Source organism: Lissotriton helveticus (genome assembly GCF_964261635.1).
Source record: "Lissotriton helveticus chromosome 1_1 unlocalized genomic scaffold, aLisHel1.1 SUPER_1_unloc_38, whole genome shotgun sequence".
Classification (NCBI taxonomy): Eukaryota; Metazoa; Chordata; class Amphibia; order Caudata; family Salamandridae; genus Lissotriton; species Lissotriton helveticus.
Genome location: NW_027611679.1, coordinates 1,015,821 through 1,043,680, shown reverse-complemented (window position 1 = coordinate 1,043,680; position 27,860 = coordinate 1,015,821). Strand labels below are relative to the sequence as shown.

Below are 27,860 nucleotides of genomic sequence, written 5' to 3'. Positions count from 1 at the left end.
GTTGGTTTTAAACATTCTGTGTTTGAAACTAACACTTTTAGAAATAGGTATTTTCTTGCCTAACCATCCAAGCCTGCTTCTGCAAGGATGTGTATTACATGTCTGGTCTGTGAGTGACAGGGGCTGAGGGGGCTCCAGGAGACAGGGTGAGTCAGCACTGGGCTGAATAGACCTATCTGCATGTAGAGTGGTGAGAGGAGTAGCACCTGGGCCTGAATAGGGCTGTGCCTGCCTTCCACAATGCTCGCTCCACCTCCTGTGGTGTGTCTGTTGACCCTGGCCCACCCTGACAAAGGAAGAAGTTGTGCACTGGCAGGATGCACCCAGAACTGGTTTAGACTAGGTACAGACACTCTCTACCTTCAGAGACAAAGGATTTGTGTGTATAAAAAGGGGGACCAAGACCCCAGAACTTTAGATCACTTCTGGGAATCAAGGAGAAGAACAAGAGAATCAGCAGGAGTTTTTGACTACCCCTATACCAGTGTGTTGTTTGCTGGGGATGACCTTCAGTGGTTTCTTTATTGCCAAGGAAAGGAGAAAAGACTTTTATTGAAACTTTCATCATCTTGCAGAAAATCTGCAAGGGCTTGAATTTGAGCATGCCTCCTGTCTGAAGTCTCAGGGATACAAAGACTTCACCCCATATGCCTGCCTGCATCTGGAACTTGCTTTTCTGGCTGCTACAGAAGGAAATTGCAAAACTGACGCCGGCGAACAAAGCCATAATCTCCATCGAAGCCGTGAGCGCTGCTCTGACTTACAACGTAGACCCGACGCCGGCCGCCGTGCCATATCGACACCAACAAGCGACATCGTAACCTGCCACAAGCCCTGAGCGCTGCTCCGACTTTGTGACGTAGGCCCGATGCCAGCTGCTATGCCGCATCGCCTCCAAAGCCGACATCATTGTGGAGCCGATCTTAGAAGTGGGTGGTCAAGAATCCATCGACATCGTGACATTGTACGGAACCTTGGTTTCGGCGCTATCGTAAGGAACCAACGCCTCCCCTGCTTTGTGCAAGCATCGAGGACCTGACACGCGCCTCCCCTGAAGCAAGGAACCGACACAACACAGCGCCAACTACGCTGTGAGCTGTCTTTGTTTTCACTTTTCCAAGGTACTGTTCTTTGTGGGTCTGTTTTGACTGCGCGCTCGAAGCCGCGCACCTCACGGTCGGCGCCGTACTTTGGGATTTCTTTGACCTCGACGTTGTGATAACTCCAGTTGGGGTTATCTGTTGCTAAAAACTGCGTTTAAGTGAATAACCTATTTTTGAGCTACTTCTACCATCTTATTTCTGCTTACAGTATTGTGGATTTTTGTCGTTTGAGTCTTGTGTTAAGTCTATATTAAGAATACTTATTTTTATAAAACCTGTGTGGTGTACATCTGTAGTGTTTTCCCTGTATTACTGTAAGTGTTCACAAATGCTTCACACACTGCCTCTGAGATAAACCTTCCTGCTCGTGCCAAGCTACCACAGGGTTGAGCAGGGGTTATTTTAGGAGTGTCGCCCCCTTATTCTGACTAGAATCAAGGGTCCCTATTTGGACAAAGGTGCAAGCCATTGCTGACTAGAGACCCCCAGTTCTAAAACCCACCTTTTCATCCACTAAGGTTCTTTTGATCATTACCCACAACAGAGTGACCTCCATGTTGGGGACCCTTCCTTTAAATAAACAAAAGGGAGTTTCACCAGTGGACGAACAAGAAGTGAACCTATACTCGCTAACCTACTTCCTCATGGCCAACTCCCAACTTTCACCACAGACAACAGCTTGTTGCAGAGTCTCTTTAACAACCTTGACAAACCTTTCCACCACACCATTGCTTTGTGGATGGTACAGGGACGCCTTCTTATGCTTGATCCCCCTGGAACTCAGAAACTCTTCCATGACTAAGGTTGTGAACTGAATACCATTGTCTGACAAGAGTGTTAACTGGAAACCCTCACGTTCAAATAACTCTTCTAGAAACTCAATCACTTCACCAGACTCAACGGAATTAACCACCTTTGATATCAGGCCAATGGGAAAACATATCAATACACACGATCAAATAGAGATCCTGAGTCTTCAACTTCACAGGTCCCAAAATATCTATGAAAGTGTCCACCACGGACCAGTAGCCTGTTCCCTAATAACCATGGGTTGAGTCCTGCACTTCAATATCCTGTCATAACACGCACATTCACGCACCAACCTCTCTACATGTACATCCATGGCAGACCACCAATATTCTTACCTGATAATTTGCTTTGTCTTGGCAATGCCTATATGCGAGGTGTGAGCACTCTTTACTAGCTTATAATTTAGAGCAAGGGGTGCAACCAACTTACTACCACACACGAGGAGACCATCCTCCCCCGCCAGATCTTCCCTAACTTGCCAAAAGCCTTCGAGGACCTCCTCACAGTCCTTCTTCTCACACTAACCACCTTTGACCATGGTGAGGACTTTCTGCAAGTCTAAACCGATCATGTGATGTTCCCTCCACTCTCTCTCTGAAATCAACCCTTCGCTAATCACACACAAATTAATTCCTTCCTCCAATTATTCACCTCCAAACCTCTCAACATCATCTGTCATTTCATACTCCACACCACCAGTCTTGACAGACAGTGTGCCAGAACTGTAGAGCCACAACCCACTTCCGTATCCTATGGGAGACAGAGTCAATGCCTTTCTTGGAGAAGACCTCCCTAAGAGGTTTGTGATCAGTACGAATTCTGAACCTTTTCCCCCACAAATCCTTTCTCAGCTTGCGCACTGCCCAGGAAACACCCAGAGCTTCTTTCTCCACAACAGAACAGTTGCATTCAGCACCCCTCAAGGGCCTAGAGAAGAACATAATAATTTTAACCTCCACATCAACCTTTTGCAAACTAACTGCTCCTAACCCCTTTGAGCTGGCATCAGTGATGAGATAAGATTCCTTTGTGGGGTCAAAACTTCCTAGACAAGGTGCTTCATTCAGATGTTTCTTAATGCACTCAAACTCTTCCTCACAGCCCTTGGACCAAACAAGTGTGCCTCCCTTCTTGAGAAGAGACCTCAAACAAGAGGTTTTCCCTGCAAAGTTCGGAACGAACTTGTGATAAAATTCAGCCATGCTGAGAAACTTTACAAACTCTTCTTTGTTCAAAGGGTTGTGCAAATTACAAATGGTGCTTAGGTTTGATGCCTGCAGCGGACACAAAATGCCCAAGGTACTCTAATTCTTTGACATCAAATTTGCACTGGTCAGCAATAAGGGTGAGGTCAGCATCAATTAACTTCTTCAATACTGACCTCAGCCTCCCATTATGATCCTCAAGATCCACACCAAAGATGAGCACATCATCTGGGTACACCTTGAAACCCTGAAGGCTTCCAAGAATGCCCTCCATCGCCCTCTGAAAAACTGAGGCCGCAGAAATCAGTCGAAAGGCATTCTTAGAAACCTAAGGGTACCAAAGGGTGTTACCCAGGAGGTAAGGTCCTGGGAAGAGGAGTAAATGCTCTGAATGTTCTGAAGAGGAGTGAAGGCCGGCCTGGTGATAGGCGGAGGTCAAGTCCAAGAAAAAAAATGCCTTGCCCACTCAAGAGAACACAGCATTTTAGTTATGTGGGTGAAAGCATAATGATCAACAATAACTGCTTTGTTGAGCTCCCTCAAGCTCACACAGAGCCCAGCCTCCCCATTGGCTTTGCGGGCCATAACAACAGGAGAGACCCACAACGTTGCTTCAACTTCTTGAATGATAAACTTGGCTAAGAGATTGCCTAATTCAACTTTTATGCTCTCCCTTACTTACAGAGGTGCATTTCTGACCTTAGCTGTTTTTGGAACAGCGTTAGATTTGACCTTTATCCCATGTACATAGTTTTTGAAACAAACACAGTTCACCAGCAAAGACCTCAAGGAATTCCTTGATCCAGTCTCGATTAGCATTACTAACAACTCTAACTGGTGGTAATTTTTTTAGGCAGACAGATCTCATTGGGATAAAGGCAGATATGTAGATCACGTTGATGGAAGCAACTTATGAGCGAGTCCCGCTTCATCGAGACATAGATTTTACCAGGGATGACTCTCCCTTTGAAGTCAATCGTGCCCCAGAAATAACCCAGCAACTCAATAGTCACCATACCTTAACCTTTTGGTCTAATGTCTGGCTTCAACAGGGTGAGTTTGCCCAGCAGATTACACTCATAAAATGTTTTGGGGACTAGCGGTATCTTGGCCCCAAAGTCGAAGAGCATGCTCACTAGAGCATCACTGATCAAAACTAGCTCCTGAGGGCCATCTCTAGCATTCCCTGTGACAGGGAGAACATTGATTCCTTCTAAATCTTCTTCATAAACATAAACTTCCCTGACTTTTTTATGCTCGTGGCCCGTTCTGCAGCTCTTTGAGACGTGACCTTTTCTCTCACAAGTTTTGCACATGGCCTTCCAACCTGGGCAGTCTTTAACCCGTTGCCTGTGGCGCGAAATTCACCGCTGTGCGGGCATATTAATGAGTGGGTGCAGTTCGTACAGCCCCTCCACACATGCCCACTGTGACGTTAGGGGGCCGTACGACGCACGCAACGGATTAAAGCTGGCCATATGGCCAGAGTTGCCACACCTGAAGCACTTCCTCTGAAAATTCTTTGTGTTGAAGGACTTTGAAGTGGTGCTCAATATGGGTTTAACAAATCTATCCACCACCACCTTGACATTAATGTTCTCCTTTTTATCACCTGTACTGTCTTTGCGTATAATATCAACACACACTTTTGAATGCCCATGACTTTTGGCTATGGTCAGCACTTCTTGAAGAGATGGTGTGTCTTTTTACCACAGGGCATGTCTTATTTTGTCGAGGGTGCATCCTAACATGAACTAATCTCTTAAGCGATCCTCTAAAGCGGCACCAAAATTGCACGTGGAAGCCAATTTGCGCAAGGTAGTTATGTACTGTTCGACCGACTCATCCTGCCTTTGCATCCTTCTCCCGAAGTGATATTGTTCAAGGACTGTACTCACTTTGGGGAGGTGGTGCAAGTCCAACTTTTTGAAGCAGATCTCGTATTCATTAAGAGTGTCGGAGTCACTATCAGAGAGTTCAGGAAGGTGTTCAAAGAATTCTTATCCCTCAGAGCCCAAACAATGCATTAGCAATGAGGCTTTCCTCCCTGCGCTTAAGTGGCACAGACACGAGCATAATGTGTGGAAACCTTCTTCCACGAGAGAGGAGGAACTTCTGGAGATGTCAACAAGAAGGGAGGGGCAGTGACATCTTGCATGATGTACGAGCTATGTTTTCACCTAGTTACTACTTAAGGGTGATCTTCAGTGATCTGCGTACAGTGCACAATATCCACAAACCTTATAAGCTGTGCGCATCAGCGGAACTGCGTGAAACTTCACCAATTAAAATTTAGGCCAATGTGCACAATGCCAGAAACTATATTTGCTGTCAACATCAGTAGAACGATCAGCCTGATTACTGATGGCACATATTTATACAGGGAGGAGTCACTTTAGTTTGGTGCTCAATTCCATGTGTAGATGTGGGTCTGGGGGTGCCTGATAACTGAAAGGCACACATTTGTTTACATACAATTTCATATATGTCTGATTTATTATTCCTATTACAGCGCCTTCTACCTTGAGAAGGCCCATCCTAGACCAGTGTGTGGACAAAACCCATGCCGACAAATCGAGGACAAAGGGATTGGAACATGGTCTAGGAACACTTGCAACAAATCCTACATCAAACCTCACATTTAACTGATGGAGAGCTATGAGCGACCTGAAGCGTAATACTGAGAAAAAGTAACCTGGAGAATTGCTGCAAATTAAAGTAAATTAAAAAAAACGAATAAAGAACTACATAACCACAGCTGTGGGACCTGGAAGCCGATTGTTTCTCAATAAAGCCCTAGTTTGTGATTACCTTACAGTGCTCACATTATCATCCGCGCTAGAAGAGATGGGAGCCTGGGGTGTCTGGTCACAGAAGCTCATTTACATACAAAGGGGGTGACAGCCTGTTCACAACGCACAGCACAACTTGCTTACGTAAAGTGCTAGTACACCGAACAGGGTAAAGTCTTGTGTCGCTTTTTTTCATTTTCTTTAATATATCCTGCACCACGCTCTCTTCTTCTCTTTCTCTCATTTCAATTCATCATAAATTACTCAATTTCACTATTGCTTTATCAGCACGGCACAAGTCGGGGGGGTAGCCACAGTTTAAGGGGTCCCCGTACTATTATCTAGAAACGGGACTCAGTTCCACCTAGATCCTTAGTCTGCAACTGGTAATTGTTACTTTGTGCCCCTGCACTGCAGACACAGGCCTCTGAGTGTTTGTTTGTGTGAGTGGCGCAAGAGAGAGACAGAGAACTTGACAAAATTAGCCCTTCTATTGCTTAATACATTGTAAATGTGAAACACTTTGGGGCTTAGGGGCTGGAAAAGGAATAACGTCAGGAAACAAGCGCAAATTAAAAGCAAATTTTATTTATTCACTGAAAACTGTTTAAAAATTTAATTTCCAAGTTCCACATATCTGTTTAAAAATATTTACACTTTCAGTCATTTCCGAGTTTAGTTACAAACTAAAAGTGGGAAAAACACATGATGTATAAAAACTGAAACCAAAAACTTACTTTTACATTATTTTATGTTTCTTATCTTTTGTTTTTAAAACAGGCCGTCAACCTTTCACGTGAACATTATTATAAGGGCCTGATATCACTTCTTGTGATGTCACTACATGTGACGTCTCTGTGATTTGCATATGATAATGGGCTCCTTCACTATTTTCCTTACTTGTTCCCTGTTTATTGGCATGACATGGGTCTATAGGTGTTAAAAATAAACATATAAATTCACAGGTGTTCAGCCCGTTTCTCTGGTGATGTCACACTTTGGCATGTATTCGGCTGCTTCTTCTATTTTTAGGTGAGTACAAATAACGTGCTGTTCCCCCTCCTTCCATTTCTCTCTTTTTCTCCCCCTTTCTTTGTCTCTCTCGCTCTCTTTATCTCTCCCCCTCTCTATCTCCCACACCCTCCTGTTAGCTTTAGCTTCATGAATGTCACTGCCACTTCTGGCATTCATATGACAAATCCTTCAGAACATTTGAGAACAAGGAACAATCAGTGTGGAAGACGAGTTGCTGGGAGTGCAACTGATTGTCCTGAGACATATATGCTTTTGATGTGGGATTTCGCTATTTCACCACATCGCCAAGTCGGAGAGGCACTTAGTAATAAGGCGCGAGGCACGACCGATAACAGTGTGTAAAAGATGCACCAAACGTTACTTAAAAACAAGGTATGTGCTCTTTTATATCTCAAAATAGGTTATTTCTTGAACACCTGTGCTTCGCTTTAGTTCATTACATATACTGCAGTAGCATTTGTTAATAGTAATACATGCATTTTACCAATGAAGCTTCCATCTCCAGAGCCCTGACAACATGTCCACTCTGGGTGTGTTGGGTTTATAGGTTTTATCACTAATCCGACAAGTTAGCTGAAAATACCGCTGTTAGTCCCAGTATTGTTCAGTGTTGCTTTTACAGGAAGTGTGGTCAGGTGCGATTGAATTTTTTTCTTTGTATCTCTTCTTCACCAAATAAAAATCAACAATGTTTCTTTTAATCCACATTGTGCTTGTCTCCCACTGTGTATCCTGGTACATCATGTCACTTTGCTATGTGTACGGAAGTGAACAATCACTGGAAACAAACACTTTTATAATTCTGCAAATACTGTTATCTGGTTTTCTTCTTTACTGCTATTCAGGTCTTCTATCATTGGTTTTTCAATGTCATACATAATTTGAATTTGATCTTTTTCCGTAATTCATTCCTCTCACAATAACTGCACTGTTCTGCTCTTGTCTATGTCCTTAGATGGGTCAATATTATTTTTGATGTTCTTAAATTCTTTCCAGAATCTCTGCATCTCTAGGATTATTTCCATGTGAGTTAAATGAAGGAGTGTATTCACTGAGGGCAGTGTGGGATCGAAAATTGACAAAAGCCCTTCTCACTTTCAGTGCCCTTCTATGTTTTCCCCCTGTGTGTTCGCTGATGACTTTGTAGCTCTGATCGTCGACTAAAGCTCTTCCCACAGTCATTGCACTCGAGTGGCTTTCCCCCTGTGTGCGTTTGTTGATGTTTTCGTAGGGTTGATAACTGACTAAAGCTCTTCAAACATTCACAGCAATCATATAGTTTTTCCCCTGTGTGTGTTCGCTGATGTCTTTGTAGGTGTGATAACTGACTAAAGCACTTTGCACATTCACTGCACTTGAATGGTTTTTCCCCTGTGTGTGTTCGCTGATGGCTTTGAAGGTATGATAACCAACTAAAGCACTTTGCACATTCACTGCACTTGAATGGTTTTTTCCCTGTGTGTGTTCGCTGATGGCTTTGAAGGTGTGATAACCAACTAAAGCACTTTGCACATTCACTGCACTTGAATGGTTTTTCCCCTGTGTGTGTTCGCTGATGTCTTTGAAGATGTGATAACCGATTAAAGCACTTTGGACATTCACTGCACTTGAATGGTTTTCCCCCTGTGTGTGTTCGATTATGACGTTGAAGGCTTGATAACTGACTAAAGCACTTTGCACATTCACTGCACTTGAATGGTTTTTCTCCTGTGTGAGTTCGCTGATGATCCTTTAATGCTGTAGAGAAGCGAAAACTACTGTCACATTCAGTACAATTATAGGGTTTTTCCCCTGTGTGTATTCGCTGATGTCTTTGTAGTCCTGATAATTGACTAAAGCTCTCCCCACATTCACTGCACTTGAATGGTTTTTCTCCTGTGTGAGTTCGCTGATGATCCTTTAATGCTGTAGAGAATCGAAAACTACTGTCACATTCACTACAATGATAGGGTTTTTCCCCTGTGTGTGTTCGCTGATGTCTTTGAAGGTTTGATAACCAACTAAAGCTCTTCCCACATTCACTGCACTTGAATGGTTTTTCCCCTGTGTGTGTTTGCTGATGACTTTGGAGGTTTGATAACTTACTAAAGCACTTTGCACATTTACTGCACTTGAATGGTTTTTCCCCTCGGTGTATTCGCTGATGTGTTTGAAGGCTTGATAACTGATTAAAGCACTTAGCACATTCACTGCACTTGAATGGCTTTTCCCCTGTGTGTGTTCGCTGGTGTCTTTGTAGTTCTGATAACCTACTAAAGCTCTTGACACATTCACAGCACTTGAATGGTTTTTGTCCTGTGTGTGTTCGCTGATGATCCTTTAATGCTGTAGAGCAGCGAAAACTACTGTCACATTCACTACAATGATAGGGTTTTTCCCCTGTGTGTGTTCGCTGATGTCTTTGAAGGTTTGATAACCAACTAAAGCTCTTCCCACATTCACTGCACTTGAATGGTTTTTCCCCTGTGTGTGTTCGCTGATGTCTTTGAAGGTGTGATAACTGACTAAAGCACTTCCCACATTCACTGCACTTGAATGGGTTTTCCCCTGTGTGTGTTCGCTGGTGTCTTTGTAGTTCTGATAACCTACTAAAGCACTTCCCACATTCACTGCACTTGAATGGTTTTTCCCCTGTGTGTGTTCGCTGATGACTTTGAAGGTTTGATAACCAATTAAAGCTCTTCCCACATTCACTGCACTTGAATGGTTTTTCCCCTGTGTGTGTTCGCTGATGACTTTGTAGCACTGATAATCGACTAAAGGTCTTCCCACATTCATTGCACTTGAATGGCTTTTCCCCTGTGTGTGTTCGCTGATGACTTTGGAGGTTTGATAACCTACTAAACCTCTTGACACATTCACTGCACTTGAATGGTTTTTGTCCCGTGTACGTGTGCTGATAAAGCTTGCGTAGTGATGTCAAACTAAAGCTCTCGCTGCATGTGTATGATTCTTCCTTCTTGGTTAGTGTCTGTGGGTCGGGTATATATTTGTCTACATCCCATGATTGCATTTCCTGATGGGCCGACATGGCTTATAAAGCACTTGTGTTTTTCTCACACACTTTAAATGTGTGCTGTATTTTCCATGTTTGTTCTGTTTTAACAATAAAATGCGATAGCCACCAAATATTTGCCACACTCCTAATACGTAGAAGGTGTCTTTGTAGGTAATTGTGCCTTTAGATTGGATTATGGCTATGCACGCTTGAGGGTAAAGATGTATCTTCCTTCTGACCGGTGCAAATAGGGACAGTCTGTTGTATTGTAGATAGAAGAACTCCTCTTTCCTTTACCCGACAGTTGTCTGGCTCCGCTCTGTTGTGCTCTTCTCTGGTTACTGTGGTTTGTCCAGAAAGAGTTTACAATTCTCCTAGAGCACGGAATAATGGCTTGTCATCACTTTATTAAATAGAGCACTGCGGTAATCACATCATACCGATCCCAGGATCAAAGCTGGTGTTGGACACTTGTTTATACAGGAGGCGGTTTGTTATTGTTGTTGCCTTTATTTTCCTACGGTCATTTCTCCGTCTTGTGGCGTGGAGGTGCACAGCTTAGACTCTTTCAATCACTGAACTGCCCTTGATGCTTCATCCGGGATCTGTCAGTTTGTGTGCAGGTTCCCCTGTCGCCGACTGCGCTGATGACTTCCTGAATACCGTAGCTCATTTATTCTGCTATTATTGAAGATTTACAGCATTCGCTTCATTATTGATGGTCATTTCACACATTCAAGGCTTGTTTTCTGTTGGATGTAAAGATATTTAAAATTACTAAATTGAAACATAATGGAATGAGAATTCACAATGTTTAACTGTTTGTAAACGACACTCCACACAATGCAGCGCAGCCCTCCCCCTGCGAGGCTACGCTGCGTGGCGCGACAGGAAGGGAACAGGCAGGGGCGTAGCTAGAGCTTGTGGCGCCCGGGGCCCGGGGGGGGGGAAGGACTGTGAGCACTTGAAAGATGTCCGAGAGACACGTAGTATTGCTGCTAATAGTTACCTCGATCATGCAAGTTACATGCACATACATGTATGGCAAACATAGCAAACGAAGTTGGATCTACAAGCATTTCATGAATTCTCTGGTCTCTCATCAGCAGGCTCCGTTTTTGAGTTTGAAAAAATATTGGCAGCCAAAGCTGGAATCTGGTCAGTTTTGCTTTTACCGAAAATCTCACACTACTCTGTTGCACCCCAATTTTAACATGTGTCTTTTCAAATATTGTCAGTGTGTTGCAACTATTACGCTTCTGATTACTTTAATTAAACATGTCTAAGTGTTTAATCCCTATTGCACAGCGCAACTGAAATTCTTACATTGTTAATTTTATTTAATCGACAACTCCCAATTTTAGTTTGTATAGATTGTTAATGTATTAAGAGGAAAGTATACAGGAAACGTCATATTTTGGAGTAAACTATTAAATGCGACAAAACAATCTGCTTTTCTAGTTTGTCTATATCCGTGTTTGGAACAAGTTCAAGCACGTAATAGTTCTTCAGATGACCCAAATTACCTGATGGCACTTGAACATATCCTTTAAGAAAGTGCACGCTTTTGTCTTGCTGGATAAACTTGGCGTGTCAGACAATGAAGGTTGATAATGTAAGTGCCGTTCAGTGCTGCTTACGTCACGTATTGTGACTCGGCAGGGTTCTTATTGCTGATCTTTTGCTCTGTTTAACCCCTTAACCTGCCGACCATCCAAATCCCTGTGGGGAACCCCCTTCTGTTTCTCTGCTTACGTCATCGTCCTGAAAAGAATGAAATTACTGCATAAGCGCTACCTCATTACCACAGGGTTATTTTCCACATACATTTAATGCCACTTTTTATCTTGCTACCAATATTTTTTTGCATGCATGATGTCAGTTGCACCACCTGTTACTGTCACCGACTTAGTCGACTAAATCACTCACTTACTTTTACAGTTCTTGGAGGACTCTCTCTCTGCTGCAGCCCAGTTCTTCCAGGCTGCGCCTGCTGATGTGGGCCCCTCGTCCTGGGCGGCCCTCAGGCGCCACGCTGGCCTGGCTGGCCACCCTGTTGACTTAGCCCGCCAGCTGCCTGCAGTATCTGTTTTGCGCCATGATAATCGCCGGATGATTGCATCGTGTCGGGAGGCTGTGCCATTGAGAGAGAGACTCACTTGAGTCTCGTGCAGCACATAGCCTCAGATTCCCCCGCTGCCGCTTGCCTACTTCCTCTCTCTCCCTCCAGACGTCACGTGACCTCAGACGCACTCTACCCCAGCACGGCCGTGGCACTGGAGGCCCGTTGCGGCCGCCTTAATAATTTATGGGACACTGTGTTCCTTCTTTAGTTCCAGTGAATCGTTCCCAAGAATCCCAAATACATTTTAAAAGCCGCCTCAGCGCAACGGGCCTCCAGTGCCGCGGGACGGCTGCCGCCTCAAAAATGGTGTCGCCTGGGGCAGAGCGCCCCCCTCACCCCCCCTAGCTACGCGAGTGGGAACAGGAGAGCACCATATTTTCAGAGATATGGCTCTCTCCTTTACTTTCCCTTGCGCCGGCACTGATTACAGAGGGCCTGCGCCATGCACACACCTTAGCACCAGAGCACTAGCGTGTGTGTGTCTGTGAGTGCAGCATGGGTTTTGTACAGGAAGGACATCCTTCCTGTACAAAATACTACACGACACGAGGGAAAGCTTTTACCATTTTGTATACGTGTTGCACAGTGCAGCACACATGCAAAGTCAGAAAAGGAAGAAGAAATGAAAGCATTTCTCCTTCCTTGCACCTAGTTTTCTGGTTGCACGGGAACGCCCATGCACCAACCTTGGCAGACCCCCATGGCACAAAGTAATGCCAAACAATGCTATGTCACATTACTTTAACGTTATTTCAAGTTTAGCGCTGGAAAGTAAATTAGGAAAAAAGATTTTGCGCCATTTTGTGCCTCTTTTGTGACGTAAACACAGTGCAAAATCTTAGTAAATCTCCCCCTTCTTCTTTATCACTTTTGAAACTTAGCAAGGAATATTTCATCATACACAGATATTTAACTAAATGTTCATTTGATCACGTGACATCTTATTAATGTCTGAAAAGGAGGTGATTTACCAATGTTTACAGAGTAACTGAGCAAAGTAACTCACGGGGCACCCAAGTGCTAGAGGCATAGCTTAAGATAGACGCATATGGTCAAGATTTCATTTAAACAACAGTAGATTTTAGAAAAAGAGATGGATCAGGTTGGGCTGTAAAATTTCCAGTAACTCTTTTTACGAAGTATACAACAAAAGTAACTCCATTTACACACTTTTTCTCATTCTTTCCTATTCACTTAAGATCATCTCAAATACCAACTCCTGTCTTTACTCGCTGTTCATAAGTCACCTTTGACACTTTCAACAGCTCCTTGGTTCAAGCATTTCTGGTTTCTTCTAACCTGGAAGATTGGAACATTATTGTGAGTTGAGGGGGTTTCCTATCGCCATAACATCTGTCTATCTCCCTGAAACTAGTGCCGCTTACAGAGCCTGGTTCTGGCCCTGGAAGACAACTTTAAAAAGCAAGTCTTTAGTTCTTCCTAAAGTAGATAAAGTCTGTAAGATGCAGGTCCTTCCGGGGCTTTTGTGTAAAACAGAGCGAGGGGTTCAATGTAAGGCCCGTCCTTTACATTATAAGTGCAGATAAGGCAAACAAACGTTGATTCATATAATTTAATATTCAACAATATCAGTCATTTAGCACTTATAGAGAATCCATCACAACCAATAATTTACCTTACGTATCCCCGCATCAGATGTGTGCATATTACTCTTTTTTCCCCCTTTTCCAACATTACATGGCATCTGGCATGATGTTGTCCGTTTGGGGTCCTGGATGCCACTTTGTGAATGGATGGGCCTTTGGAAGATCGGAAGGAGGTGTCAGTTATCCACCGGTGATGCAGCATTTCTACCTTTCCATATTTGCCATCTTCTAGTTTATCTCATTTCCTGTCCTTCGGCCCCCCTACTGCCCTGTGGCTGCCCACTCACTCTGTGGGGTTCATCAGAAGTCTGATAATGACCTGATAGTCACAAGGCCTTGGATCTCACTTCTACAACACTTATTGCAGACATAGGGCCTAGTTAGGAGTTTGTCCAACAGATTATTGCCTGAAAACTAGGGGTGGTAGAAGAATTCCGCTCTGCCGGGGGAGCTTGCGAAGTTTTGCCGACAGGTGCCGAGTTCCAAAAAACTCTACAAAGTGATGCAGAACTGAGTTTTTTTCACAAGCGGTTCACCAACGGTAAGGTGGCGAGCGCTTGTGAGAATATATTATGCGCAAGACCTCCTCCTGGTGAGACTTCTAATTTAGGGAGGTCGCGACCACTTGAGTGTAGAAATCTGCCATTCTCGTTGATGAAGCTGCCACTCAACTAGAATGTCAATTCGAGCGGCAGAAAGCAGCAGCGCCCTCTGGTGTGACGCGTAGTGCCGTTCATGCTGATTTTACAATGCAGGACAAACTCCTGGCACGAAAGATCAGTGAGAACAGCGCAATTTAACAAACTCTGCCACTTGTGGAAGTCCGCAGAGTGTGAAGTTTCGTGGAGTTCTGCAGAGTAAAACTCTGTGAACTATTCCAAGGCCTAATCAAAACGTGACATATATCCTGTCTGCTTTATTATGATTGCCACAGGATGTAATGCATTTTTAATGGGACGGGCAGGATACCTGCCACATTTGTGATGGAATAAACCATCCCCTGAAATCTAAATCAGGCCTTTGATGTACATTGTGTCCAGTGTGGCTAGCTGGGCTTGAAGGGTCTAGTGGTTTGTCGATCTCTCACTGCTTTGAGGTCACCGCCAGGAAGAACTTCTGTCAGCTGCGCCTTGTGCAGATCTTCCTTCCAGGCAGAACTTCTGTCAGCTGCGCCTTATGCAGATCTTCCTTCCAGGCAGGACTTCTGTCAGCTGTGCCTTATGCAGATCTTCCTTCCAGACCGGACTTCTGTCAGCTGTGCCTTGTGTGGATCTTCCTTCCAGGGTGGACTTATGTCAGCTGTGCCTTGTACAGATCTTCCTTCCAGGGTGGACTTCTGTCAGCTGTGCCTTGTACAGATCTTCCTTCCAGGGTGGGCTTCTGCCAGCTGTGCCTTGTGCATATCTTCCTTCCAGAGTGGACTTCTGCCAGCTGTGCCTTGTGCAGATCTTCCTTCCAGGCAGGACTTCTGTCAGCTGTGCCTTGTACAGATCTTCCTTCCAGGGTGGACTTCTGTCAGCTGTGCCTTGTACAGATCTTCCTTCCAGGGTGGACTTCTGTCAGCTGTGCCTTGTACAGATCTTCCTGCCAGGCTGGACTTCTGTCAGCTGTGCCTTGTGCAGATCTTCCTTCCAGGCAGGGGCTTTCTGTCAGCTGTGCCTTGCGTAGATCTGCTTTCCAGACAAGGGCTTCTTTCCTCAATGATCAGTTCAAAGGTTGCGAGAGGTAGAACTGTTCTAGGTCATCTTCTTTATTGCAGTTCTACTGGTCATGCCACAGAGCTCGAGCTCTGAGATGAATGAGAGTATGGATTTTATGAGCTCCGTAGAGCATTGAGACAGTCCTACCACATTCAGCACACACTACAAGACTCCAGAATTCAACACTACAAGTGCTGTTCCAAGGTTTAATTCAACCACTGAATCTGAACATCCAGTGCAGGAAGCTTTTCAAAACTAGAGGTACCTGGGCTTTCTCTCAGTGGCGACTGGTGACATTTGAAAGTGGTGAGGCATAAAACAATTGTTGTGTTTCACTGTGGCGAGCGAGCGAGACTGAACCAAACGGTGCATTATCAAGCAAATTTGAGAGTGTAATCCCACTATTCGGACTCCTGCCTCATATTCAACATTCCTACTGACGCCCTGCACCAAAACACGGTCAGACCACACCTACCCTAAATTAAGATAAGGCCTTTCGCTACTACCACGCGCTACACAGAGACAGATCCCACATACTACATCACAACAAGTGATACCCGTAGAGTCCATTCTCAATGGCTTCCAGCGTGCATAGACAAGCATGGGGCAAATTCAAAGACAGAGCCGTATCGAACAGAAGAAAATATTTTAAAAACATGATTAAAAAAAAAAAAACGAGGTCTGCCAGTTCCCATTCACTCGGCTTTTAGATGAGCCTGGGTGTGACAAAACAAAATCCTAGCCAATGAATTAAAAGTTTTTCTGATGAATTGGTGTTATTCCCGACGTCATTGCGGGGCAGTTACAAAGACACGTTTTATATTTCACAGACCAAAGTTGAATACTTCTACAACTTGAAAGAAGTTAATAATTAATAAGCTAAGAACTGCTTAAACAATAACAGACAAAAGTCATTTCTGGTTTGGTAACACCTGTCACAATGCAGGCCCTATTTAAAAAAATGAACTCTTCACAGTTTGTACAACACAAACAAACACTTCTGATTCTTATGTACGTACGCCGCCTGCGGTGTGAACCTTAAGCAAGCAGCCAGCTCCGATACATGTCTGTTGAAAGAAGGGCGAATGCCAAGAATAATGAGGTAGCCACGTTAAAAAAAAAACAAAGTCTTGAACTGACCCACCAACTGGCTCTTTTCACAAGATGGGGAGTGAAAAACCCTCGTATTCATGACTAACATTCCCTGCTGCTATTACACCAGGAAACAGCCAAGATAAAAGTGGCCCGACCCCATGGTTATGTGTTCCTCTTCAGGAAGCCCTGCAGAGGACTTCTGGTGCCTCTGCAGCCTCTGTGATTGAGAGTCTAGCAACACAGCGTGTTAGCAGGAAAATAATAATAAAGTTCACATTCATAAAGATTAAGGACTGAGCCACACATAACAGGCAGTGAGACTGTGAGAATCCTCATGTTTGTCTGGCATCTGGTCGACGACACTGCAGGGTAGACAATCCGTGGTGCACAGATACGTCCCTGTCAGGGTGGACTGGAGGATGGGTCATTTAGATCGTATTCCCAAGCAGGGGAGGCTTTTAAGATATTATCAACATAAAACACGGCAGCATCTTTAAAACGGCAAATAATATGGTATATCAGAAGAGATGCCGATTTCCAAGCAGGAACACAAGCAGCTCGGCGGGCAGCAGAAAACAGGCAGAGAGTTCTTGCAGGCAAGGCCAGGCACTTCAGCACTCATCCCACCTATGACTCCTGAAAAGCCTGTCATCAGAATGGAATAGTGTTTGCAGGACACAACAGATCAGTAAATATGCACATGCTATGAATATCGTATTCTAGTTTGATTTGTTTTGCTTGCTTTTACAGTGCAGAGACTGCAACGGTAATCCACAGTTGAGAGCTTAGTAAAGAACGTTGTTGATGCAGATAACAGTAATAGACGTTGATACAACCGTATCATCTACCCTGGGTTGGCGGCTTTATGTGCACCGTGTTTGAGACTCACAGACTATCTTTATTAACCAATACACCACTTGGGAAAACGCCATCTTTTTATTCCGGTGTCTTTTTCAGCTCAACTGTTAAGTGTCTATGCGGTTATCAAAAGAAAGTTCCTGAATAGATAGCAACAACACAAGCCCCGCAGTACGGGGGGCCCCCTCAGCACTGTACTGAAGCCAGAGAGCTCCAGATTAAATCCGGAGCAGGAGCCCCTCTGTGAACCTTGCCCCTCCAACTTTCGTTACGCCACTGCACAAGCCTTCTCTACAAAATGAGTCGGAGGTCGGAGGATAAGGTACGCTGGAAAACCGTGATAACATCTTGCTTGTTAACAGAGAACGGTTTTGGTTTTGTCAGCTTGAGAAACGATGGTGATCAGTTGACACTATACGTAAGAACCTTGGCATATTAATACGCAAAATCATGCAAACAGGGCTACCATGCACTGACAATCAAAGAAGACCCCTGCTGTTGATATATAGCCCAATTGTTTTTAATGATAGGGTTCCATAATTTGAGGAAGAAGAAGCATTTATGGTGGGAACGTTTAATCGAATCCCATGGTGTCATGTAAACAGTTGCGGCCGGCAAAGCGAGTGAGTACATGCGGGGGGGAGGTAATCTATCAGTATCTTACCTATATAAAATAAAAAACGTAAATGCGTCCTCCGGGACCGCATCACGCTCCGCCGCCTTAGCTCCTGCTTGCTCTGGAGTCCTGGCGCCCTTTTAGGCAGCCTCCCTCTTCCTGCTCCCCTAATCCAATCACAACGCTTTGTGATTGGTTAGGCGCAGCGGAGAGCCCACCGGCAGGAGTGCGCATGACTACTTTGTTCGACCCTGGGGCGACCAAACAGTCAGTACCCACAACAGTAGGCAAGCCACTCCACCCCAACCTCAAGCATGACACCCACCCGCCCGCCCCTAACCAGAAACAGAGGCACTTCTGCTTTCACGCAGTGCAAGAAGGCAGAAACATAAATGGTAGTTTTTACCATTTTTGTTTCTGCCTTCTCGCACTGCCAGAAAGCAGTGAGGCAACGCAACACGCCTCAATGGGGGAGCCGCCACTGCTTTCTCTATCTGTTGAACTGAAGATGTTAATCCTTGGTAACATCAATCCCCTTCGGACAAGGTCCTCCATTTTGCTATCAAAATGTAACTTCCTGCGCAGACCTAAACCCTCCAGTCCATACTGCATGAAGCTGGGAGGTTCTCATCCAAAAGAGGGCCCTCCACAAATTGATGACATTTTCTTATACCCCCTGGACAGTCGTGGCAACACACAGACCAACTACACCCCCTCAGGGATCACCCGTCCATCTGCCAGGATCAAGAATTAGATCTTTCAACCTTCTCTGTTACCATCTTTAGAACGGCCCGTCTCTGAGATTCGTGGAAGCTCCACACTCAGTGAGATCAGAGTTTCCTTGTAAAACCATCTCATGAGAGTGGAAGAAAAGAACAATAAGTGACACACTCTGCACAGAAGTGTAATCTACCAATATCATTCCATGTACCATTGTCCTACTGCTGTTGTTTCGACATGGATGTTTTGCCATCTATCACAGCAGATTCTTCGTTTAAAATCTTACTCAACAGTTTGTTTTGCATCATACCTACTTACATATGTACTGTTTCTGACGCTTACAACATCTCTGGCAGATATTTTGCGCTGTCTGTTGCTACATAAATAGGAAGTAGATTGCTACTGCAGAAAGAGTGCAGTGTCCTTGCAGTCAGATGCACTTGATTGGGATAAAATATACCATGTTCGTTAGAAAAGCTGCAACTATTAGAATAATAACGTAGCAAGAGCAGTGCATACAATGCAATAACACAGACAAGGTACTAGAAAAACAGGACGCAAACAATGCAATAACACAGGCCAGGGACTAGGAAAATGTGATGCAAACAATGCAATAAAACAGGCCAGGCACTAGGAAAACGTGATGCAAACAATGCAATAACACAGGCCAGGCACGAGGAGAATATGATGCAAACAATGCAGTAACACAGGCCAGGCACAAAGAGAATCTGAGGCAAATAATGCAATAACACAAGCCAGGCACTAGGAGAATCTGACTCAAACAATGAAATAACACAGGCCAGGCACTAGGAGAATCTGATGCAAACAATGCAATAACAAAGGCCAGGCAATAGGAGAATCTGATGCAAACAATGCAATAACACATGCTAGGCACTAGGAGAATCTGACGCAAACATTACAATAACACAGGCAGGCACGAGGAGAAGGTAAAGCAAATAATTCAATAACACAGGCCAGGCATGGGGCATGGCTTGGCAGCCGATGGACCAGGCTGCGTGAGCGCCAAGCTCCGCACGGATCCCCGCAGAAATCTTGAAATATTGTAGCTTTCTGGCCTGCCCGGCGTCACAGAGCATGGCCGGAGGGGTGCTGACCTGCCCTGGCGCCTATCCGTGGGCACATCGAACGCGGAGTGGGAGTTTGGGAGGATTTCCAGCCCGAGGTTGCTGGCAAAGGCGCGTCCTAAAATGGCGGCTGCCCCGATGACTACTACTAAAGCCTAGACCGGGGGACGCGCAGGCACACCAGCTGAGAGACAGAGGCACTTCTGGTGTGAAAGCAGCAGCTCATCGGCAGATCGGCTGTGAACTGAGTTGCCGACGAGAGAGGGACAGCTGCGGGTGGTGGCATCCCGCTTCGTGGTTGCATCGGGCGGTGGCGGCTTGCTGGACGGCGGGAGCTGTGACCGGAGGTGGGAACCCTGAGGCTCCGTCCCCCTGGAGCTGCTTCCTTTGAGCCAGAGAGGCTGCAATGGAATGGAGATGCCTGGCGGCACACAGAGGAGCTGCGGCATCGGCGGTCCTGCCTCGGTGAGTGGGGTGCAGCCTAGCCAGGAGCCCCTGGCTGTAGAGGAGAGCGTGGTTATTGGGGCGGCTGTGGCCTGCGAGCTGAGGCGGGGCGGTTGGTGGGCGCTGGCGGCAGGACGTGGGCCCACAGAGGAGGAACTGCGCATGAAAGATATACCGGTTGGAGGCAGAGGAGGAGGGGAGCTGGCGGAGACACAAGCCTTGGGGGTACGGCACTTGACCCTGGAAGGCTGCCTGTTGAGGTGCGGCGGGAGGCGCAGCAAAGATCCCTCAGTGCGTGATTTGGCCCCTGGTCCTGAGGAGACGGATGTTGGCCTAGAGGAGGGTGTCCCTGACACAGCCGCAAGCAGCAAGGATACACCGGTGGGCTTTGGTCAGGAGGTTGAGCCCCGGAACGTGGGGCATGGGTCCTTGCCTGGTCCAGTGCGGAGAGCACGGTACAACTGGGGCCTGAGGAGGTAGAGGTGCTGCAGGCAAGTCCCCTGTAAGGATACAGGTTGTTGTTCATCACCTGCCACTGCTGGACTCATGCGCAAGGGGCAGAACGTTGCTCAGCGGGGACTGGCACCAGCGGGACTGGATCTAGCGCCTGTGGGTCTGCGCTACTGGGGAAGGGTGAAGATCCATTTTCCGGGACACCTGGACTGCGGAGTGAGGAGCCACTGGAGGGCTGGTCTCCTGGGATCAATTGGAGCGGGCTCGATTGCTAGTTGCACACCTGGAGACTGGGCATCGTGGAAAGTCCATATACACCATCACGTAATCCTGGGAGCTGGAGCATGGGGAAAATGAAAGGAAAGCAAGGTGGGGCGCAGCGGCCCTGGGCAGCGGTTCGTGGGCGCAGGCCGAGTCCGACCAGATGGAGGCACCCCAAGATACAGCAGTAGTTCGACAGAATACTGGAGGCGATTGCTGACTTTCTCACAGCCCTGCAACAAGACATCGCACAGGTGGCAACAGGACTAGGCCTGTTGCGCGCGGATCACTCTAAGCTGGTGGATAGGGTTAAACAGGTGGAGGTGGCGCGAGCCCAAACTGTACTGGAGACCAAGATGACAGATGCTTTGGAGCGGATACAAGCATTGGAGAAATGGACGGACGACGCGGAAAGCCGAAACCGTAGGAATAACATTTGCGTAGTGGGCCTGCCTGAGAAAATGGAAGGGACGGACATGGTGCAATATTTGGAGAGCTGGCTGAGGACTGCGGTGGCTGCCGAGGGGCTGTCGCCATTCTAAACCTTGGAACGGCCGCACAGAGTACCTGCGTAACCACCACTACCGGGGCATCCTCCCCGTCCAGTGGTAGCAAGACTTCTGCAATATAAGGACAGGGACTTATTACTCCAAAAAGCGCGAAAAGATGACCCGTATCAGGTTGTAAATAGCAACGTCTCTATTTTTCCGGATTATACTCTGGAGATCCAGTGTCGCCGCGCATCCTTCCTAGCAGTTAAGAGAGAGCTGAGATCGGAAGGCCTCCAATATTCCTTGTTATTCCCAGCCAGACTGAAAATAATGTTAGATGGGGGCACTCACTTCCATGATATCCCAGAGGACGCATGGTCCTAGTTGGAAGCCTATAGGGCAGGGACAGACCACATGGAGAGGCACCACCAGGAGTCCTCAAGGGAATTTCACTGGAGCAAGTCACAGCGGATCAGGAGGCGACGGCTGGCTACGCAGAAACCATATCAGTCACAGACGGAGTTGGAAAGGCAGGGGTCTTTGGAAGCGGTGACGGCGCTGTCTGGAGAGAGGGTGTTGCAGTCATAGGGGAGTACGGACTCAGAGAGAGACAAAGCACAGTCTGACACCGAGGCCTAGGCAGCAGGAAGCCTGAGGATGCCGCAGGTCACCCCGGCCACAGCAGACGGACTATTGGATGAATGATGTTTTGCAGTTTAGGGGCCTGTCACAGGGGCTGGTATATGTGAAGGGAAGGCTAGTCCTTAGGCACCATTTAAGAAGAGGGATGCTGACATGTTGCAGTTCACGGGGTCCTTTGGGAGGCCGAACCGAGTTGGGACTTCGAACAGTGTGCAGCAGATCGCATGTCTAAGTGAAGGTGTACGGGTGGGCTAATGGAACTGTGGCTACTTGGGGGATTGAAGCGGAGACACATAATGTACGTAAGCGGTCGCCCATTGGCAGTGAGCCCCTCCCCCCCCCCATTGCCCATAAGGCACGCCCGCAGTGACTAATGGTGGGCTTAGGAGTATGTTACCTGTTAAACTGGTTTGGATGGGAACTAGCAGTGTTGTTCCAGGACCTGTTCTTGGGAGGGTGGGGGGAAGGGAGGTTTGGGGGATTGGTTCGGGCATGGGAATCACTGGTGTGTTCATATTTGTGCAAGGAGAGGCAACATTTTTACTTTACTACGATGGGGCCAATATCTAATTTACATTGCATCACTTGGAAAGTAAGGGGACTACACACCATGACGAGACGACATAATGTTCATGCGTATTGTGTCAGGAGGGGGGTTCACATAGCGTTACTCCAAGAGATGCACCTCACAAGATCGGAGGGACTAGCACTGCAGCGCAGATGGAGGGGGCAGGTTTTTAGTAAATCATCGTATTTAGTACTCATTATTCGCGAGGGGGGCATTGTTTTGGATTAGAGCAGGGATCCCCTTTCAGGTGACTAAGCAAACCATAGACTCAGAGGGGAGGTTTGTAGCGGTTGAGTGGCGATTATATGGCAGGGAAGTAGCGTTACGTAGCATCTATGCACCGAATATAGACCAGGCACTGTTCCTGGACCGCATGTCCGGCACATTGACACACTATTTCACGGGTCCAGTAGTGTTGGGAGGAGATTTTAATTCAATATCCGATTTTGGCCTCCGCGCCAGATGGGATCCCGCCATATCTCTACGTCGCCCATGTAGAAACCTGGGTGCCTGTAATCACAGCTATTATCAATGCTGCAGTCCAGGTTGCCGCCCAGATTCTTGGACTTTATCGATTATAGTCCCGGTATTTAAAAAGGAAGACCGGTACAGTACCTATTGTTATAGGCTCATTTCTCTTATGGATTCTTTGGTGGAGGTGGTGGGCTGCATGGTACTTGACACACTTGTATCTTGGGTTGATGAAAACAACTTTTTATCCGATATCCAATAAGGCTTTCGCCCAGGTCGTTCCACTGTGGAACAGTGTTTTAAACCTGTACATGGTTCTGAACAAATACACTGTGGCTCGTTCCAGCCCCATATACCTAGCCTTCGTGGACCTGTCCTCAGCATTCCACTGGGTCAATAGGTCCAAGCTGTGGCAGTTGATGTTCTCCATTGGCATTGACAGTAACATCATTTTATTTCTGCGGGATCTTCACAGTGATTCAACCGCGGTTGTCTGCTATTCAAAGGATCTGAAAGTGTCCAGTCACCTTGACATCAAGAGAGGGGTGTGTCAGGGGTTCATTTTAGCACCTTTTCGTTTTAACCCATATATTAATTCCTTAGAGAAGACCCTTTTGGCCACAAATGCTGATTGTCCCCAGGTAGGCAAGCGTAGCCTGCCAGTCCCCCAATACGCAGACGATGCAGTCCTTGGGCAAAGACAGCTAGGTGCCTACAACTTCTGAATTCTTTTGCCCTTTTTATAAAGGACTTGAACCTTTCGTTAAATCATCCAAGTCGTTTATTATGCAGGTGGGACCTTGTAAAGCTAAGCAGTTCACTTTTAAATTCGGACTTTCGTCAATACCGAAGGCCAATGTTTTCTCTTATTTGGGAGTTGTGTTTGACAATATCTTGAGTTGGTGCCCTTTGCTTACTTGGAAGAAAGGGGATATAGTGAAAGCTTTTGCAGCTGTTTTTAAATTTGCCAGCAGAGTGGGAGGGAAGCCAATAGCGGCTCTTTTGAAGATATATGAAGCCAAATATATTTCAAAGGTTAGTTATGGGAGTGAGATATGGGGCCACATTGGGGTAGGGGCAGTGCAAAGTACTGAAAACACTTTAGTGCGATGGGCCCTTCCTGTCCCACAAAGCACCCCGTTTTATGTCGTGCACGAAGAGTTGGGGATGCCTTTCCTCTCGGATGTACTGGCTTTCCGTACCCTGGCGTTGTGTCTTAATATTTGGGCTAATTAAGAAAATATACTTAGCAAAGATGTCCTACGGGAATGCCTTTCATTTGACCATGTTTCAAGCATCCGATGGCTCCAGTATGTAAGAGTTGGCCTCTCCAGGGTAGGTAGGAACTATTTGCTAACCCTGAGCGCATATGTGAGAGGGACCTTTCTCTGGTCCAAGAGTGTTTTTTAAGAATGAGCTGCTGTGATAGAGAGGGAAATGAGCTGTGTAAGCCTAGTGTGCGTAAGTACATTGTGTTAAACACTGTACCAACCATGAACCTTATCTTCTAGGGCTTAAAAGCATCCATGATCTTTTTCTATTGACTCGGTTTCGGCTCAACCTCTTGCATTACCTCTTGGCACACCCTCACGGCTTCCACAGAGGCTAGTGCCTCATGCCCTGTGGCTGCAACGGTGAGTCTCCTCAGGAAATGATGCACTTTTTTAATGTTTTGTAGTTTTTCTGCTGTCCCTAGAAAGATATTTATTATTCCCATTCTCAAAAAAGCGGTTTTTAGGAGGGTGAGACCAGCTCTTATCTTTTTACAACTCCTCTCTAATGACACTGTTTTGCATACACTTAACTTTTTACGGGTCGCTGTTCAGGTCAAGCTGTGATTAACTTCTGTACTGTAATTCATGAATTTTTATCTTGTGTTCTGATTAACTTGGACATAAATATATTTGTCAATCTGTAACTTGGAAGATGTTTTTCTTTTATAAAACCGAATAAAGTTTGTTGATAATAATCACTAGGGGATTCATTTACAGGTAGCATGGTATCCCTCACAATAACTCCAGGAGTCACAGTCCACACAATGTACATGCGTTGTTCCCCCTACTCTAACCTTACATATACCCCCAATCACCTGCCCAAGCTTCTCCCTGCTGATGCCAATGTGGTCCTCCGTCATCCCGCAGACCATATTTTTGGCCCCTTTGAAACTGCCCCTACAATAAAAATGCAGTTGTAAATACATATCAACTACCATTTGTTGTGTTTGAAACATTTTATTGAATAATAAAACCTAATAAACATAAGCTGATTATTAAAGCAAAACAAAACATCAGTTGCCATACACATAAGAGACAAAAGTTGGACATGAAAAACAACATACTGTAACACAGCAAAGTTATGTAGAGCACAATTCTTAATTTTGGGCAATCTTTAAAGCTTAACAATAGAAACGTTCATAAAGAACAGGAAAGGAAACACAGAAGGTGGGATACAGTGATTTCATTAATGGAACACTTCCTACATATAGCAAAATAAATACTAATTATTTTCCATAAGCAATAAAGTCCTCACATTAAGATACTAAGAGGCATATATTGAACAATTAATATTTCATATGTAATTAGAATTCAATTTGAATATTTTAACCTCCTCTGCATTATTTGATTCATGATTCCAACCTGAATGCTTTCTGGAAAGGAACCGCCTCAAGGGGTTCAAAATCACATCTTTTCCAACAATAGGATTCAAATGATAAACTTGAATTTCAATTCAGTTGATTGATTTAGGCCATTTTGGAGATCAACAATTTTAAATATATACAAAAACCATACACTTTGGTAAAATTGTCACCTAAACTTGAATTCAATCCACCTTTTTAATAAACACTTCCCATTCCAGCAAGCATCACAGGACCACTTGTGGTTATCTTCCCAATTAGTGATAATGTTTCTGATGTCAACAACAATAAATATGTTTAGAATTTTACCTCTGAAAGCAAAAACATGCCATTTCTGAATCATGGTGCAAAATAAAATGTAGGAACAGAAGGGCATCTTTAGGTATAGCATTCATTAAGGTTTGACCATGCTTGAAACTAGAATTCCTGATTGTTTGGACATTTAAATGTCATATTTTTGAAAGAGTTCTAACAGACCAGCAAGAGTTCCGCGAAAAATAGAAGATGACTGAATTGTACTTAGAGAAAATGTGCTGATAATTAATCTATTGATGTAAAATACAGTGGTCAGGCAATGCTTGTGAATCGAATCTATTCAGATTTTAACTCCATAGTTTGTTCAATAAATTGACTGAGCATAATACTTGAAGGTCCATCTCTCAGATCAGTTCTATTACAGTTTTATTTGCGATAACACTAAAAGATCAATGATATATAGATTTTAAAAGCCATGGGTGGAATTGATCCTTGGTCTAAATCTAGATTATTGTCTGGAATAGAAACCAGTTCAAACAGATCAAATTTAAAAGGAGTGAATATGTTTGTTATATTGGTTTAGAGTAAACCCAGAAGACACACATTGGACCTAAAACTCAGAAAATGTATCTAAAGATTATGATTACATCCTATGTATGTCCATAGACCGCTTAGGTGCTTTCCTGTTTAAGTGACAACATTTGCGAATATATTTAACAAAACATTAAAGCTGGATGTCAGAAAGTCTTTAAGTATTGTGTAAGAGTTATGTGTAATGGTTTTTATTTGATCTGAAGCAACACTTACACTAAATAGGTACGTGCACAGGTTATCATTCAACTAACATTATTAGCAAACTTAATTTGGAGGGAATTGAGAAAAATTGTCTCATGTACCAAGGGTTTTATTGTTCAAAAATCCACTGGTTGGGTAATTCACAGAGTTTGCAAATGCTAAACCCGTTTTTGAAATGTACTAAGCCCATTTAACAATTCAGAATTTGAAAGGGGAATGTTAATAGTGTCCCTTTTGAATATGTAATACATCCTTAAGGTATGTATTAAGCTTTGAAACCATATGTGGACTGCAAAACAGTAACAGGAGGTAGTAACCCGAGGGGGAGTTTCTGAATCTGAAAGTAAAATGGGGTGCATTAAAAATGCCTTTATTTAAACGCAATAACAGACACAGGAGTGAGCTGACTCCACAAACAATCACTTTTACCAAATGGATTATTAATGCAAGAACCTCAGTATTTTCTATATTGCTGAAATGTAGTCTCTAATATTTTTGAAATGTGGTGTAAATATTTGTTCCTGTTATTTCCCATTTCAATATTGTCATGAAATGTACCTATTCTTTTTGTCAAACATATTGAAATATCTTTTTTTAATCTGTTATATTTTCTAAATCAGGAGTAGAACATAGGTCCAGATGTGCACAGCGTTAAGCCCACAACCCATTGAGGGCCGGCCACGTTGGTTTCAAGAGTTTCCCAGCATAGAAAAAGGCAATAATAAACTAATTGGAACACAGCATGTCGCCTACAACCCATGTTAGGCCGGCCGCGTGATCTAGTACATATAACAATATTAGCGTGTTGTGGGAAGTCTCAGGACCTGTTTAAAACCAATAACATTGAGAACACAGGCTAGAACCCCATATAAAGTGGATAGCGGTAGATGGACAGAAAAGGGTCGAAAAAAGAGATAGAAAGGAGAGGTATACAGCAAAGTAGGCGGTTGGGTGGACGGACGGGAATAGGTGTGTGACGGTGTCAGGTGTGGCGAATGAAGGTCTTAATGCTTGTTGAAGGGGTTGGCGGGCACTACTGTTCTAATTATGTGAGAAGCCTGTTAGGATCTGGCGGAAGTATAGCATCCTCAAAGAG

At 45.0% G+C, this 27,860-nt stretch overlaps 1 protein-coding gene across 1 annotated transcript in view; it reads right to left on the bottom strand.

Moving 5' to 3' along the window:
* Positions 1 to 6,478: 6,478 nt before the first annotated feature.
* Positions 6,479 to 27,860, bottom strand: part of LOC144805981 (uncharacterized) — a 955,295-nt gene continuing 933,913 nt past the window's right edge. Inside the window, 2 exon segments of the mRNA XM_078672442.1 lie at positions 6,479 to 8,074; positions 8,076 to 9,764. Coding sequence (XP_078528568.1) covers positions 7,927 to 8,074; positions 8,076 to 9,764 — 1,837 coding nt within the window. The 3' untranslated portion in view covers positions 6,479 to 7,926.